Genomic DNA, 16,888 nt, shown 5'->3' on the forward strand with positions numbered 1-16,888 from the left:
GAAGGCCGTACTACCGGTAAGGGGCGGATCGGCCATTGGCCCAGCAGAAAGATCCCCGGTGGGCCGATGTGCATGTGAGGTCTGTTTTGTTTGCCAACATGTGAGGCGTGGTGCTGCCGCCATGGTTACACGGTATACCTCTGGTGCTGCCCATGTGAGGGGTGGTGCTGCCGCCATGGTTACACGGTTTACCTCTGGTGCTGCCGCCATGGTTACACAGTATACCTCTGGTGCTGCCCATGTGAGGAGTGGTGCTGCTGCTATGGTTACACGGTATACCTCTGGTGCTGCTGCCATGGTTACACAGTATACCTCTGGTGCTGCCCATGTGAGGGGTGGTGCTGCCGCCATGGTTACACGGTATACCTCTGGTGCTGCTGCCATGGTTACACAGTATACCTCTGGTGCTGCCGCCATGGTTACATGGTATACCTCTGGTGCTGCCCATGTGAGGGGTGGTGCTGCCGCCATGGTTACACAGTATACCTCTGGTGCTGCCCATGTGAGGGGTTGTGCTGCTGCTATGGTTACACGGTATACCTCTGGTGCTGCTGCCATGGTTACACAGTATACCTCTGGTGCTGCAGCCATGGTTACATGGTATACCTCTGGTGCTGCCGCCATGGTTACACGGTATACTTCTGGTGCTGCCGCCATGGTTACACGGTATACCTCTGGTGCTGCCCATGTGAGGCCACTTCTATAAGTTTTTCCAGGCCCACTTTCAGTCCCCAATCCGCCCCTGCCCAACTTTGAAAGAAAGTGCAATGGAAGACGCTGGTGCCACATAAATGTTAATAAATAAACTAATTTATAGATGTTACAGCCAAGAATTATAAACCCTCTTGATGTCACTGGGCCTTTCACACAGCAATGGAAATTTGAAACAAATTGTAATGCCAAAGGTTATATTATACATTTCATTTTTTTCCCTGTGGGGGCTTAATTGTTTTATTATTTTCTGTAAGTTCCAATGTGTGCATTTTTCCTGTGGGGGCCATTAGGGCTGCTCCCATAAATTTCCCAGGCTGGTTTTCCATCCCAATCCGCCCCGGCTACTGATTATATGTATATGTACGAGTTGAATAAATGTATGCAATGAGAGGTCATCACCTTATTTATTGAACCACCCTTGTATTACAGGGAGTCTCCCCGACATTCAGGGAGAGTTGGCAAGCGTGCCTGCAAGTTAAAACGGTCTTCATGCAAACTATTTGTAAGCGAGGGGCATTTACCCTGCTCTGGGCCGCAAATACCTCCGGTTACACATAACGAGTAATTGCAGTAACACAACATGAAATTCTGTCCTTACACACCCCATCTCCATAGGCGTGCGTAGAACATTTTATTAGGGGGTGCACCGTTGGAGGGGTGTGTTTGGCACCACCTACTGGGCGTGTCTAGCACCACCTATTGGCACTCCAAGCAATATAAACATATGCCCCCAGCGGTTCACCTTACTCAATATCCCCAGCGGTGCCAGATACACACTTGCCCCCAGCGGTGCCAGATACATATGCCCCCATTTGTGCTCACCCTCCTCTGTTGCCAGTGCCGCCGATTTCCGTCTCTGCCGCTGAGGAGAGGAGAGCGCAGCGCGCGTCTCTCCTGTGCCTCACTTCACCGAGTCCCTGGCTATCTCTGGCGGCCATTTGAAATATGGCACCGGCTTATGAGCCAATCAAAGCTCACGGGCCGGCAGCCAATCAAGAGCCGGTCTGCGAGCTCTGATTGGCTGACAGCCGAGAGACATTGTAAATGACTGCCGGAGACAGGGACGCACAGTGAGGGGCAGGAGAGACGCACGCAGCGCTCTCCTACCTTCAAGTTCAGCGTCAGACTGAGACGAGAATCGGCGGCAGCAGCAACAGGTGTGTGCGGGGGGTGCCGGACATTAGGGGGTGCCTGTGCGCACCAGGCACCCCCCGTGCACACACCTATGCCCATATCCAAATACCGTAGTACCACAGTGTCTGTACCTACTGCAAATTATAACCGCTACAGTCAGTGGCGCACCCAGGGAGGGGTTCTGAGTACCCAGAAACCCCCCCTGATGGACCAAATAAATGTTATTGCTAATCGCGGCTTGCGAGTGTAGCGCCGCCCACTCGCGGCATTAGGCTTCGCCCACTCGCAGCTATTCGCGGATCCTCCGGGTAGAGCTACACACACTGACCTCTCTCAGCCAGCGGCAGGTGAACCAGAGCTAATGGTCACATGTCTTGTGAGGCTGCCTGATCTGAATGTGACCCCCACACAGACTGATCCCTTCCTAGCTGACCTAGGTGAGGAACCTCTGCCTCCAATCAACCATCGCTTCGTATTCATAAGGGCTTTACACACAGTGTACCAACATATTTGTACATGTGCACTAATTTATTAGCTTTATGAGAGTATATATATATATATATATATATATATATATATATATATATATATACATATACATATACATATATATATATATATACACACACACACACATACATACGTACACACACACACACACACACACACACACACACACACACACGTCTTTTTCATGCCAAATTAACAAGTTTAATAGCACCAGGAGAAACAAATGGGAACATAACTAAATGAATACATTACCTAAATATAAGGAGTAAATAATAATATAAAAATTATGTATATATAATACTACTGTAGGCTACTTGATTGAGGGGGTAATTCAGACCTGATCGCTCGCAAATGTTCTGCGTTCAGATAGTCGCCGCCCATAGGGGAGTGTATTTTCGCTGTGCAAGTGTTCGATCCCATGTGTTGTTGAGCTGCACAAACTGATTTTGTGCAGTCTCTGAGTAGCCTAGAACTTACTCGGCCGCTGCGATCACTTCAGCCTGTTCGGGACCAGATTGGACGTCAGACACCCGCCCTGCAAACGCTTGGACACGCCTGCGTTTTCCCCGACACTCCCAGAAAACAGTCAGTTGCCACCAACAAACACCCTCCTGTCAATCTCCTTGCGATCGCCCGTGCGATCTTTTTTCGCACCATCCCGTCGCTATGCACCAATGCCCGGTGCAGTCGTCCAACAAGCCTGCGCATTGCGGGGCATACGTATGCGCAGTTCAGACCTGATCGCAGGCTGTGAGAAAACTCGGCCTAGTGATCAGGTCTGAATTACTCCCTGAGATACAAATATATTAATAGCACCTGAAGTGTAAAATCATAGCGTATAGCAAGTGAGGGGTAGAAAGGGGTTCGGTATTTATTACCGGCGGATGCGTTGCCGGCTGTCAGGATCCTGACAGCGGCATCCCGTCCTCCAGAATGCCGTAGCAGGGCAAGCGCCGAGAGTCCCATTGCGGGCTTGCTGCGCTCGCCACTCTGTGGGCATCCACGAGTGGAATAGCCCTGTTGCGCCGGGATTCCGGCTGGCAGCAATGTTGGTCGTCAGGATTCCGGAGTTGGTATCCTGACCGCTGGGGTCCCGACAGCCGGCAAATTAAACTTATCCCATATAAAGTCCTTAAATCTCATTGTGTGATTTGACGTTGCTTCTGAGGAAGTCGTGGGGAAATTTGTCTGATGGAAACCCCCCTTTACAAATCCTGCGTTTGCCCCTGACAGTATATGCTGCAGTTATGAGGGGTATGGGAGAAGGTATGTAGGTAGTATATAGACTCACATGCAGTCGTCTTCTGGGTTCTGAAAAGAAGAAAATGAAACGTGTTTGAAGAGAATTTAGTGGTTTTATATATCTTACATCTGTACAGCACAAGGCATACTGTCACTTTACACCTGGAAAAACCATGTGGCAGGGCCCTGGTAATTGGTACGCACACCCCCAAATCTAACTCTCTGCACATGTTACTTCTGCCTCACCTGCAGAACAGCATGGTTTTACCCATTAGTGTGCTTTTTTGGTTTACTAACAACCCTGAATAAGACCCTTTGGGGGTCATTCCGAGTTGATCGCTCGCTAGCAGTTTTTAGCAGCCGTGCAAACGCTATGCCGCCGCCCTCTGGGAGTGTATTTTAGCTTAGCAGAAGTGCAAACGATTGTGCAGTTTGAGTAGCTCAAAAGCTACTCAGCGCTTGCGATCACTTCAGACTGTTCAGTTCCTGTTTTGACATCACAAACACGCCCTGCGTTCGCCCAGCCACGCATCCGTTTTTCCTGGCACGCCTGCGTTTTTACGAACACTTCCTGAAAACGGTCAGTTAACACCCAGAAACGCCCACTTCCTGTCAATCACTCTGCGGCCAGCAGTGCGACTGAAAAGCTTTGCTAGACTGTGTGAAACTACATCGCTCGTTGTAATAGTACGTCAAGCGTGCGCATTGCGCCACATACGCATGCGCAGAAGTGCTATTTTTTTGCCTCATCACTACAGAGAGAACGAATGCAGCTAGCGAACGACTCGGAATGACCCCCTTTGTTCCGTGGCCACAAATCACTGATATTTGCAGAAACTTAAATCTTCCGTACATGTTTTGCTGATCTTTAGGAGGGAGTCATATATACTTTCTCATTACATTATCCCTCCCCCACCACCAGTCTGTAAGTCAGGTGACTATCATGCTAATCAGGCCGGTTAATATGCTAATCAGTCTTCTGGCCAGCACTACTCTCCACTGCTGGAGTCCCCATTACCGTAGGCGTTGTAGCCGGAGATCGCGGCCGATCAGGAACCAATACTAGCAGATCAAACATTCCATTAATAACATTTTCCACTCTGCACAACCCAAAGATTATAAATAACCAATAGTTTAGTATAGGGAGGTAACGCGACTGCTCACCCGTACAGAATGTACAACTGCTGCTTCGTGTAGGAAGCCGTGTTGTGTCTGTCGCCCCGAGTAACACAACGGCATGAAGACAGAAGAAGAAAAGGATATAAACCATGGACGTGGGATTACACTACCTCAGGCTTCTGCATGACCAGTTGGTTAAAGCTGTTCAGTTGCCGGGTGATTTCTGCCATCTCGGTCATTAACTTTCCCATGTGGACGTTGAGCTCCGCAAGGACCTCAGTCACGTGTGCCGAGGCCACGGCCTCCTGGAGGTCCACAAAGTGTAAGGCCTTGGTCTCCTCCTCGTTTACCAGTTGCTTCATGTGGTCAAACTCTTTCTGAATGAAGCTCTTCAGCTCGCTGCGTGTGGCCTAGCAGATACCAGGAGACAAGGGGGTTACAGAGTCAGATCCCAGAGGTCTACAGCAACCCTAGGACATCAAAACACCAAAGGGGAGATGTATCAAGACGGCTCATATGTACTAAGCTTTAAAAAGTGATATATTGCTTAGTGATAAGTGAAAAGTGTGGAGAAGTGAACCAGTGGAGAAGTTGCCCATGGCAACCAATTAGCTGCTCCGTACAATTGTTTAGTATGCAAATTATAAATGTTACTGCAATGCTGATTGGTTGCCATGGGCAACTTCTCCACTGGCTCACTTCTCCATGAATAGACCCCACAGTACCAACCAATTAGCTCCTAACTGTCATTTTTCAAACCCAGCCTGTTACATGGCAGTTAGGAGCTGATTGGCTGGTACGTTATCTCCATCTAAGGCTTAGTAAATAGATGCTTTAGGCTTAGTACATCTCCCATTATTTAGAGAGGGATAAAGTGCAGAAGTTTCCCATGGTAACCTATCAACCTCTGTCAGTTCACAGACTGTGCTAGATAAATGACAGAAGCTTGTTGGTTGTCATGGGCAACTTCTCCACTTTCTCTCTCTCTCCAAGGCTTGATACATTTCTCCCAATTATGACGTAAAGACGACTTTAGGGTTTCAAACGAGTAAGAATTAATATTACTGTCCTATAGGTTGGGCAACAAGCAGTAGGATGCAGTATGGGGTTATGGGCCATGAGCTGGGACAGCCGATGAGGTAGACCTAAACTGCAGCCTAAGGAGTAGCCTGACCGGAACAGCACATGGTATAACGCTGTATCAGAAGGGTTCCAGCACATGGCATAACGCTGTATCAGAAGGGTTACAGCACATGGTATAACTCTGTATCAGAAGGGTTACAGCACATGGTATAACACTGTATCAGAAGGGTTGCAGCACATGGTATAACTCTGTATCAGAAGGGTTACAGCACATGGCATAACGCTGTATCAGAAGGGGTTCCAGCACATGGCATAACACTGTATCAGAAGGGTTACAGCACATGGTATAACACTGTATCAGAAGGGTTGCAGCACATGGTATAACACTGTATCAGAAGGGTTACAGCACATGGCATAACGCTGTATCAGAAGGGGTTCCAGCACATGGCATAACACTGTATCAGAAGGGTTCCAGCACATGGCATAACTCTGTATCAGAAGGGTTACAGCACATGGCATAACACTGTATCAGAAGGGTTACAGCACATGGCATAACGCTGTATCAGAAGGGTTACAGCACATGGCATAACGCTGTATCAGAAGGGTTACAGCACATGGCATAACACTGTATCAGAAGGGTTACAGCACATGGCATAACGCTGTATCAGAAGGGTTCCAGCACATGGCATAACTCTGTATCAGAAGGGTTACAGCACATGGCATAACGCTGCATCAGAAGGGTTACAGCACATGGCATAACGCTGTATCAGAAGGGTTCCAGCACATGGCATAACGCTGTATCAGAAGGGTTACAGCACATGGCATAACTCTGTATCAGAAGGGTTACAGCACATGGCATAACGCTGTATCAGAAGGGTTCCAGCACATGGCATAACGCTGCATCAGAAGGGTTCCAGCACATGGCATAACTCTGCATCAGAAGGGGTTCCAGCACATGGCATAACTCTGCATCAGAAGGGTTCCAGCACATGGCATAACTCTGCATCAGAAGGGTTCCAGCACATGGCATAACGCTGTATCAGAAGGGTTCCAGCACATGGCATAACGCTGTATCAGAAGGGTTACAGCACATGGCATAACGCTGTATCAGAAGGGGTTCCAGCACATGGCATAACTCTGCATCAGAAGGGTTCCAGCACATGGCATAACGCTGTATCAGAAGGGTTCCAGCACATGGCATAACGCTGTATCAGACGGGTTACAGCACATGGCATAACGCTGTATCAGAAGGGGTTCCAGCACATGGCATAACTCTGCATCAGAAGGGTTCCAGCACATGGCATAACTCTGCATCAGAAGGGTTACAGCACATGGCATAGCGCTGTATCAGAAGGGTTCCAGCACATGGCATAACGCTGTATCAGAAGGGTTCCAGCACATGGCATAACACTGTATCAGAAGGGTTCCAGCACATGGCATAACGCTGTATCAGAAGGGGTTCCAGCACATGGCATAACGCTGTATCAAAAGGGTTACAGCACATGGCATAACGCTGTATCAGAAGGGTTCCAGCACATGGCATAACGCTGTATCAGAAGGGTTCCAGCACATGGCATAACGCTGTATCAGAAGGGTTCCAGCACATGGCATAACGCTGCATCAGAAGGGTTACAGCACATGGTATAACGCTGTATCAGAAGGGTTACAGCACATGGTATAACGCTGCATCAGAAGGGTTGCAGCACATGGCATAACACTGTATCAGAAGGGGTACAGCACATGGCATAACACTGTATCAGAAGGGTTCCAGCACATGGCATAACTCTGCATCAGAAGGGGTACAGCACATGGCATAACACTGTATCAGAAGGGTTGCAGCACATGGCATAACACTGTATCAGAAGGGGTACAGCACATGGCATAACACTGTATCAGAAGGATTACAGCACATGGCATAACGCTGCATCAGAAGGGTTACAGCACATGGCATAGCTCTGTATCAGAAGGGTTACAGCACATGGCATAACACTGTATCAGAAGGGTTCCAGCACATGGCATAACACTGTATCAGAAGGGTTCCAGCACATGGCATAACACTGTATCAGAAGGGTTACAGCACATGGCATAACACTGTATCAGAAGGGTTACAGCACATGGCATAACGCTGTATCAGAAGGGTTCCAGCACATGGCATAACGCTGTATCAGAAGGGGTTACAGTACATGGCATAACGCTGTATCAGAAGGGTTACAGCACATGGCATAACGCTGCATCAGAAGGGTTACAGCACATGGCATAACGCTGCATCAGAAGGGTTCCAGTACATGGTATAACGCTGCATCAGAAGGGTTACAGCACATGGCATAACGCTGTATCAGAAGGGTTACAGCACATGGTATAACGCTGCATCAGAAGGGTTGCAGCACATGGCATAACGCTGTATCAGAAGGGTTCCAGTACATGGTATAACGCTGCATCAGAAGGGTTACAGCACATGGCATAACACTGTATCAGAAGGGTTCCAGCACATGGCATAACGCTGTATCAGAAGGGTTCCAGTACATGGTATAACGCTGCATCAGAAGGGTTACAGCACATGGCATAACGCTGTATCAGAAGGGTTCCAGCACAGAGGAATGTGCTTTTGGGCTTATCATGCAGAACATTCCAGCTAGAGGGGGGCAGGATTTTCTGTAATCCCTGAGCAGAGATTTAGCAATCCTCCCCCACATACCAATGCTAAGCACTGGAGTCAGGTACATGAGTTCTGTGAAGGGTCCATTGCTACGGAGACTGTTTCCTGGGACGGAGACTCCATGTTTCACCTCAGAGCACTAGGAGACGGGATTCCTTACAGCCGCCAAGTAACCGGTATCTCAGCCCCAGACTGGTTACATTCATTCGTTGGTAAAGTTCCATTAAAGAAAAATACGGCCTACCTAACCAACTGCAAGTAGGGACATCAATGAGGCATGGGGCACTTTGTACCTCCAAACAGATTTATAGCATATAATGCCAACTTTATGATTTTGGCAGATTCCAGCAGGAAAGGTCCAAAGGGCAAGTGCAGGGGGCGTAATGACGCAATAAGCTGTGATTCATGTCATCAGGGCCGCGCCCAACACTGCGCAATTCTACAATATGGGTTACTGTGCAGAGTGGGTGGGGCCATTGTGATGGTATATGCATAAGCCCCGCCCATGTCACTGTTGAAGCGTGCAAGATCTGCGGTGGTGGGATTCTGGGGTCTCTCGGGTACTCCGGGAAAGCGGGACAAGTGCGCTGTGTATGGGATTGATATAAATGTATCTTTTTCAATTTAGCATCCAAATCAAGTACAAACCTAGGCTGGTGCGCCGGTATATATAGCGCACTACAGTAGCTTGGTGTGTTCTATGTAGCCATTTACAGCCGTGCAGCAGCTTTCCATACATTTGCTGGATTGACCGCCTTTGGTACAGCACACAACCCGTCCCTCCACAGCGGTTATTAATGAATGTGGCGTATAGCCAGGCCCCTACCTATATTATATATATAGCATTTAGCCAGTGCTGCCGAATAGGCATCTCCCTGCTCCATATAGACTGAATGACATAACTGCTCATGTTACACCAGTGTTAACAATTTAAAGAAAATTTTAATTGCACCTTGCTGGCTTGTGTGCGCCTACCTGCAACTTTTACTTAGCACAGAGCTTCCTCTTACTACTTTCCATCTGTGCTCTTCAGCCATGTCTGTAAATGAGCAGGGAGTGTCCCTTATTTGCACTGGTATATGACACTCCAGGGCTGATACAGGCATGTCCGCAAGTCACATGTAATGACTCCTGCATTGCGTGCGCAGAGCTAAATGCATATATTCTCCCATGTGCAGGGCTGGAGAGATATTTGCTGGCAGATTGTCCCTATCTGTATGATAAATAACCCATCATCATCGTCATCATCACACTAAGCTTCCATAAAGCTCTACTTCCAATTTTATGGGTAGTCTCCCGAATCCACAGAAGAGTGAGTGGGTCTCCCGCATCCTGGGGGTAATTCAGACCTGATCGCAGCAGCAAATTTGTTACGAGATGGACAAAACCATAGGGGTCATTCCGACACATTCGCACGCAGCGGTTCTTTGCCGAGGTGTGAATGGGTCAGAAATGCGGTGGACGCATTGCGCACGCGCTTCACTGTCTGTCGCCAGGCAACGTCGCCGCCAGCGAGAAATGTGGTTGCAGCGGCGATCGCAAGACGACAGACATGCGGGAGGCGTTCTGGGGCGGATACTCACTGTTTTCCAGGCATGGAGAGTCCAACGCAGGCGTGTCGAGGCGTTTGGAGGGCGGATGTCTGACGTCAGGACCGGGACCTTCATCGCTGGATCCGTCGCACTGGGTGAGTAACTGCAGCCCTGCTCTTGTTTTACTTGAAACTTTTTTAGCATAGCAGGACTGCACAAGCGTTCGCACCCCTGCTATGCTCAAATACACTCCCCCATAGGCGGCGTCAGGTTGATTGCACGGGCAGCAAAAAGTTGCTACGTGCGATCAACTAGGAATGACCTCCCATGTGCACTGCAGGTGGGGCAGATGTAACATGTGCAGAGAGAGTTAGATTTGGGTGGGTTATATTGTTTCTGTGCAGGGTAAATACTGGCTGCTTTATTTTTGCACTGCAATTTAGATTTCAGTTTGAACACACCCCACCCAAATCTAACTCTCTCTGCACATGTTATTTCTGTCCCCCCCCCCCCCCCCCCCCCCCCCGTCACCTCTCAGGCCTGTCTGCTCATATAAGAGCATAGGCGAAAGGCAGAAAAACAGAGTCATGGATTTAGTAAAATTGCAGGAGGGCGTGCGAAAATCAATAAAGTAATCTGGAGGCAGACCATCTCTCTAATGGAAAACAGTCTGTAATCTCGGAGAGTTATAACGTGGAGGTCACCTGCTGTGGGAATGAAAGGGGCCCAACGTGCAATCTGCAGGAGGACACAGGCTGCCAGGAGTGCAGCACCGATTGTGGGGGCAGAGACCTCATACTCTATGGGGGGGGTTCTCTTCTGCTGGGATTATAAAATTACCAGCACGGTTTAATTCCCCTAATCCATACATCATCTCTCAGTAGCCGGGCTGAGCTGTGGGGACACATCCTGACACCACTCACCAGACAAGTGAAACATTCGAGAACACATCAATTAAGAGCCTGAATTAAATTCAATTCGCTGAAACCTTTATCCTGCAGGGATAAATCAAGTAATGGAAACGCACGCTGGGCGCAGCCGGGTCTGGGAAGAGGCGGGAATGAGCAGAAGTGATTATTAGCAGCAATCGGAGCACATGGGAAGGACAGCCATGGATTGTAGAGTAACCATGCACTTGTATGTTGGAAGCCTGTTTGCCATAAGTCAGTAAATGTACTAAGTGTCAGTAAAACAAAAACAAAAAAACAATAGAGACGTGTCCACCTGTCATAAGACACACGTAGCGCAGAGTAGAACTCTGAACCTCTCCTGTCACTGCAATAATACACAGAGAAGTGCACAATACAGCGTCAATCAGCTCCTAACTGTCATGGTGCGTACTGCGAAAAATGACAGGAGCTGATTGGTACGTTGGGCTCTGTTTACTAAGCCTTGGAGAGAGATAAAGTACCAACCAACCAGCTCCTGTCATTTAAACACAGCCTGTAACATGTCAGTTAGGAGCTGATTAATTGGTGCTTCATCTCTCTCCCCGGCTTATTAAATAAACCCCTTTATCGCTCTCCACTGTCTCCAAGCGTTGATAAATCTCCCCTTCAGCTTGAAGTACTAACGCCAAAACAATATCGCCAGCTAAGTCCGACGGAGCGTATGCATCTCCCGTGTCGATGCTAACCTGCGTCGACTGCCAGTGCCAATAGGAGACAAGTTTGCGCCCAGCTTCCCCGCTGTCTTATTAAAGTCAGAGACAGAGCAGGGGGACTGAGAGTGACGGAGCGGCAGATGCGCCTCCGCTGAGGGCTGAGTATGGGATGGGCGAGGACCTCCTTAATGAACGCTGCTTGCAGTCTGAGGCAGCTGGAACAGGACTCTCCTCAGTTTCTTAGCGACAGCATTACAGCCGCCCCATTGAGCCCATTAATTACACAGAGGAAGACGCCAGACGGGTGAAAAGGAGCGAGGAAGATTCTTGTACGGTGTCCAAACTCTACAAGAAGAATCGCCTCAGCGACGGTTTCCCAGACAAAGCCAAACACCCCAGAAACCATGCACGAAAGCAGCAGCTGGAGACACATAGGGGGGGGAGAGAGGAGGATCACAGGGCGTGGGAAGGGCGCTCTCACTTACTTTGGGGTTGGCACACTTCTCCTTCAGTTTCTCCACCATCTCACCCATGGCAACCTTCAGGTCAACTGGTTTTCTCTTCTGTAGGAAGGAGGACAAAGGTCACACATGGCTAGGAATAGTCGCTGGATATATTGTACAGAGATAACCACTGGAAAGATGGTATACAGAGAGCCCGTTACCTGCCCTGAACGCAGCAAATCACAAGGAGCCTGGGCCCAGTGCCACAGCCGGACTGGCACCATGGCCCTAGGGTGGCCTCAATATCCCTTTAATCAGGGACACGCATAAATGACACCGGTTCTGTAGCTGCTGACAACCAGCTGAAATGCAGATTTGAAGTCACTCAGCCATATGTGTCATTCATACGTGTCCCTGATTAGAGTGACGCACATGTGCCCCCTCCTGCCACTCGATCCTACCGGATTGATATGCTTTATATTGGTGAACATGGGTCAGCGTGCAAAATGGAAGATTCGCTGCATGTACATTGTAATTTAGGAGTATATTAAGCCGTATCTGCTGCAATAGATAGGTCAGCCGCAATACCACATCGGATTTCCAATATAATCATCTTTAAATAAATAAATATTATAATATACATTATATAGGTCTTCAACCTGCAGCCCTCCACCTGCTGTGGAACTACACATCCCAGCATGCCCTGCATCAGTTTTAGCATACCTTAGTATAGTATAATTTATATTAGTCACATAAAGCATTTTCTTCAATTGCTAATATTGAAATAAATAATTTTATACTTCTTGTCCTTAAGCCAGGCTTACATTTCCTCTGCATGTATGTATCTGCATGTACAGTATGTAAACCATGCAACATGCACACAATACCCGCGCATCCCCCCAGACAATCGCAGGACCCCGCCAGAGCTGCACTGCACATGGTCATATCATCGGATGACTTATGCTCCACGTAGACACATTTTATAGGTGGCAGCACATGAATGGTAGGTGGGAGAAATATGTATTATATCCTTATATCTATGAAAAGTATTTTGTAATGTCTTGTTAATAATACGACTATTAGGCCTAATTCAGACCTGATCGCTCGCTAGCTACTTTTTGCAGCGCTGCAAGCAGATAGTCGCCGCCTATAGGGGAGTGTATTTTCGCTTTGCAAGTGTGCGATCGCATGTGTAGTCGAGCGGTACAAAAAAGTTTTGTGCAGTTTGTGAGTTGCTCAGAACTTACTCAGCCGCTGCGATCACTTCAGCCTGTCCGGGACCGGAATTGACGTCAGACACCCGCCCTGCAAACGCTTGGATACGCCTGCGTTTTTCCAACCACTTCCAGAAAAAGGTCAGTTGCCACCCACAAACGCCCTCTTCCTGTCAATATCCTTGCGACCGGCTGTGCGAATGGATTCTTCGTTAAATCGCACAGCAACGATCCGCTTTGTATCTGTGCGGTGTGCCTGCGCATTGCGGTGCCTATGAATGCGCAGTTCTGACCTGATCGCAGCACAGCGAAAAAACCTAGCGTGCGATCAGGTCTGAATGGCCCCCCCTTGTATCATGTAACGAGCATATTGACACATAAAACTGAATACAAAGATTAGAACAGTAGCCCCATTCATGTTTGCCAGGTATAAAGATGGGATCATTTTATGTTCTGCCTTTCCTCCTTCCCCTCATTTGTTTCTATTACCCCTTTATGTTTGAGTGTTTGTTATTCTTTTCCCCGTCTATAGGTGTAGTTTTTATATTTACTGTAAGTGTTACAAGTTTTTGCTGGAGTCCCTGAAACCAGTCACTTCCCCTTTAAAAAGAATGCATATAGTCACAGATTTACATGAGGTCAGTCAGATATAAGGGCCACAAACTTCCTCAGACCCACAGATACATTTTTGGCTCAATAAAGATATTTCTATTCCTGGAACAAGTCCTGGGAAGGATACATTTATTACACTCTCTACAGACATGGGAAAGTACACCCCCAACATGACCTGACCACTGGCCATGACCAGAATACATCTATTACACCCTATACAGACACAGAACACTACACCCCCAACATGACCTGACCACTGGCCATGACCATAATACATCTATTACACCCTATACTGACATAGGACACTACACCCCCAACATGACCTGACCACTGGCCATGACCATAATACATCTATTACACTCTATACAGACATAGGACACTACACATCCAACATGACCTGACTACTGGCCATGACCATAATACATCTATTACACTCTATACAGACACAGGACACTACACCCCAACATGACCTGACCACTAGCCATGACCATAATCCATCTATTACACCCCATACAGACACAGGACACTACACCCCCAACATGACCTGACCACTGGCCATGACCATAATACATCTATTACACCCTATACAGACACAGGACACTACACATCCAACATGACCTGACTACTGGCCATGACCATAATACATCTATTACACTCTATACAGACACAGGACACTACACCCCAACATGACCTGACCACTAGCCATGACCATAATCCATCTATTACACCCCATACAGACACAGGACACTACACCCCCAACATGACCTGACCACTGGCCATGACCATAATACATCTATTACACCCTATACAGACACAGGACACTACACCCCCAACATGACCTGACCACTAGCCATGACCATAATACATCTATTACACCCTATACAGACACAGGACGCTACACCCCAACATGACCTGACCACTGGCCATGACCATAATACATCTATTACACTCTATACAGACATAGGACACTACACCCCCAACATGACCTGACCACTAGCCATGACCATAATACATCTATTACACCCTATACAGACATAGGACACTACACCCCCAACATGACCTGACCACTGGCCATGACCATAATACATCTATTACACCCTATACAGACATATGACACTACACACCCAAAATAACCTGACCAATAGCCATGACCATAATACATCTATTACACCCTATACTGACACACGACACTACACCCCCAACATTACCTGACCACTGGCCATGACCATAATACATCTATTACACCCTATACTGACATAGGACACTACACCCCCAACATAACCTGACCACTAGCCATGACCATAATACATCTATTACACCCTATACAGACACAGGACACTACACCCCAACATGACCTGACCATAATACATCTATTACACCCTATACAGACACAGGACGCTACACCCCAACATGAACTGACCACTGGCCATGACCATAATACATCTATTACACTCTATACAGACATAGGACACTACACCCATAACATGACCTGACCACTGGCCATGACCATAATACATCTATTACACCCTATACGGACAAAGGACACTACACCCATAACATGACCTGACCACGGGCCATGACCATAATCCATCTATTACACCCTATACAGACATAGGACACTAAACCCCCAACATGACCTGACCACTGGCCATGACCATAATACATCTATTACACCCTATACAGACATAGAACACTACACCCCAACATGTCCTGACCACTGCTGTGACCATAATACATCTGTTACACCCTATACAGACATAGGACACTACACCCCCAACATGACCACTGGCCATGACCATAATACATCTATTACACCCTATACAGACATAGGACACTACACCCCCAACATGATTTGACCGCTGACCATGACCATAATACATCTATTACACCCCATACAGACATAGGATGCTACACCCCCCCAACATGACCTGACCGCTGACCAGGACCATAATACATCTATTACACCCTATACAGACATAGAACACTACACCCCCAACATATCCTGACCACTGGCTATGACTATAATAAATCTATTACACCCTATACAGACATAGGACACTACACCCCAACATGACCTGACCACTGGACAATACCATAATACATCTATTACACCCTATCAGACATAGGATACCACACCCCCAACATGACCTGACCACTGGACAATACCATAATACATCTATTACACCCTATCAGACATAGGATACCACACCCCCAACATGACCTGACCACTGGACAATACCATAATACATCTATTACACCCTATCAGACATAGGACACTACACCCCCAACATGACCTGACCCCTGGACATGATCATAATACATCTATTACACCCTATACAGACATAGGACACTACACCCCAACATGACCTGACCACTGGACAATACCATAATACATCTATTACACCCTATCAGACATAGGACACTACACCCCCAACATGACCTGACCCCTGGACATGATCATAATAAATCTATTACACCCTATACAGACATAGGACACTACACCCCAACATGACCTGACCACTGGACAATACCATAATACATCTATTACACCCTATCAGACATAGGACACTACACCCCCAACATGACCTGACCACTGGCCATGACCATAATACATCTATTACACCCTATACAGACATAGAACACTACACCCCAACATGTCCTGACCACTGCTGTGACCATAATACATCTGTTACACCCTATACAGACATAGGACACTACACCCCCAACATGACCACTGGCCATGACCATAATACATCTATTACACCCTATACAGACATAGGACACTACACCCCCAACATGATTTGACCGCTGACCATGACCATAATACATCTATTACACCCCATACAGACATAGGATGCTACACCCCCCCAACATGACCTGACCGCTGACCAGGACCATAATACATCTATTACACCCTATACAGACATAGAACACTACACCCCCAACATATCCTGACCACTGGCTATGACTATAATAAATCTATTACACCCTATACAGACATAGGACACTACACCCCAACATGACCT

At 47.6% G+C, this 16,888-nt stretch overlaps 1 protein-coding gene across 3 annotated transcripts in view; it reads right to left on the reverse strand.

Annotated features, from left to right (window-relative positions):
* The window catches only part of TRIM44 (tripartite motif containing 44), a 144,651-nt gene that overhangs the window by 64,400 nt on the left and 63,363 nt on the right, over positions 1–16,888 (reverse strand). For all 3 annotated transcript variants that reach the window (XM_063946291.1, XM_063946293.1, XM_063946292.1), the window contains exons 3-5: positions 12,079–12,156; positions 4,890–5,129; positions 3,650–3,669 (exon numbers count right to left, since the gene is read on the reverse strand). In XM_063946291.1, coding sequence (XP_063802361.1) covers positions 3,650–3,669; positions 4,890–5,129; positions 12,079–12,156 — 338 coding nt within the window. The remainder of the gene's footprint in view (positions 1–3,649; positions 3,670–4,889; positions 5,130–12,078; positions 12,157–16,888) is intronic.

The sequence above is a fragment of the Pseudophryne corroboree genome, chromosome 11 (genome assembly GCF_028390025.1).
Source record: "Pseudophryne corroboree isolate aPseCor3 chromosome 11, aPseCor3.hap2, whole genome shotgun sequence".
NCBI lineage: Eukaryota > Metazoa > Chordata > Amphibia > Anura > Myobatrachidae > Pseudophryne > Pseudophryne corroboree.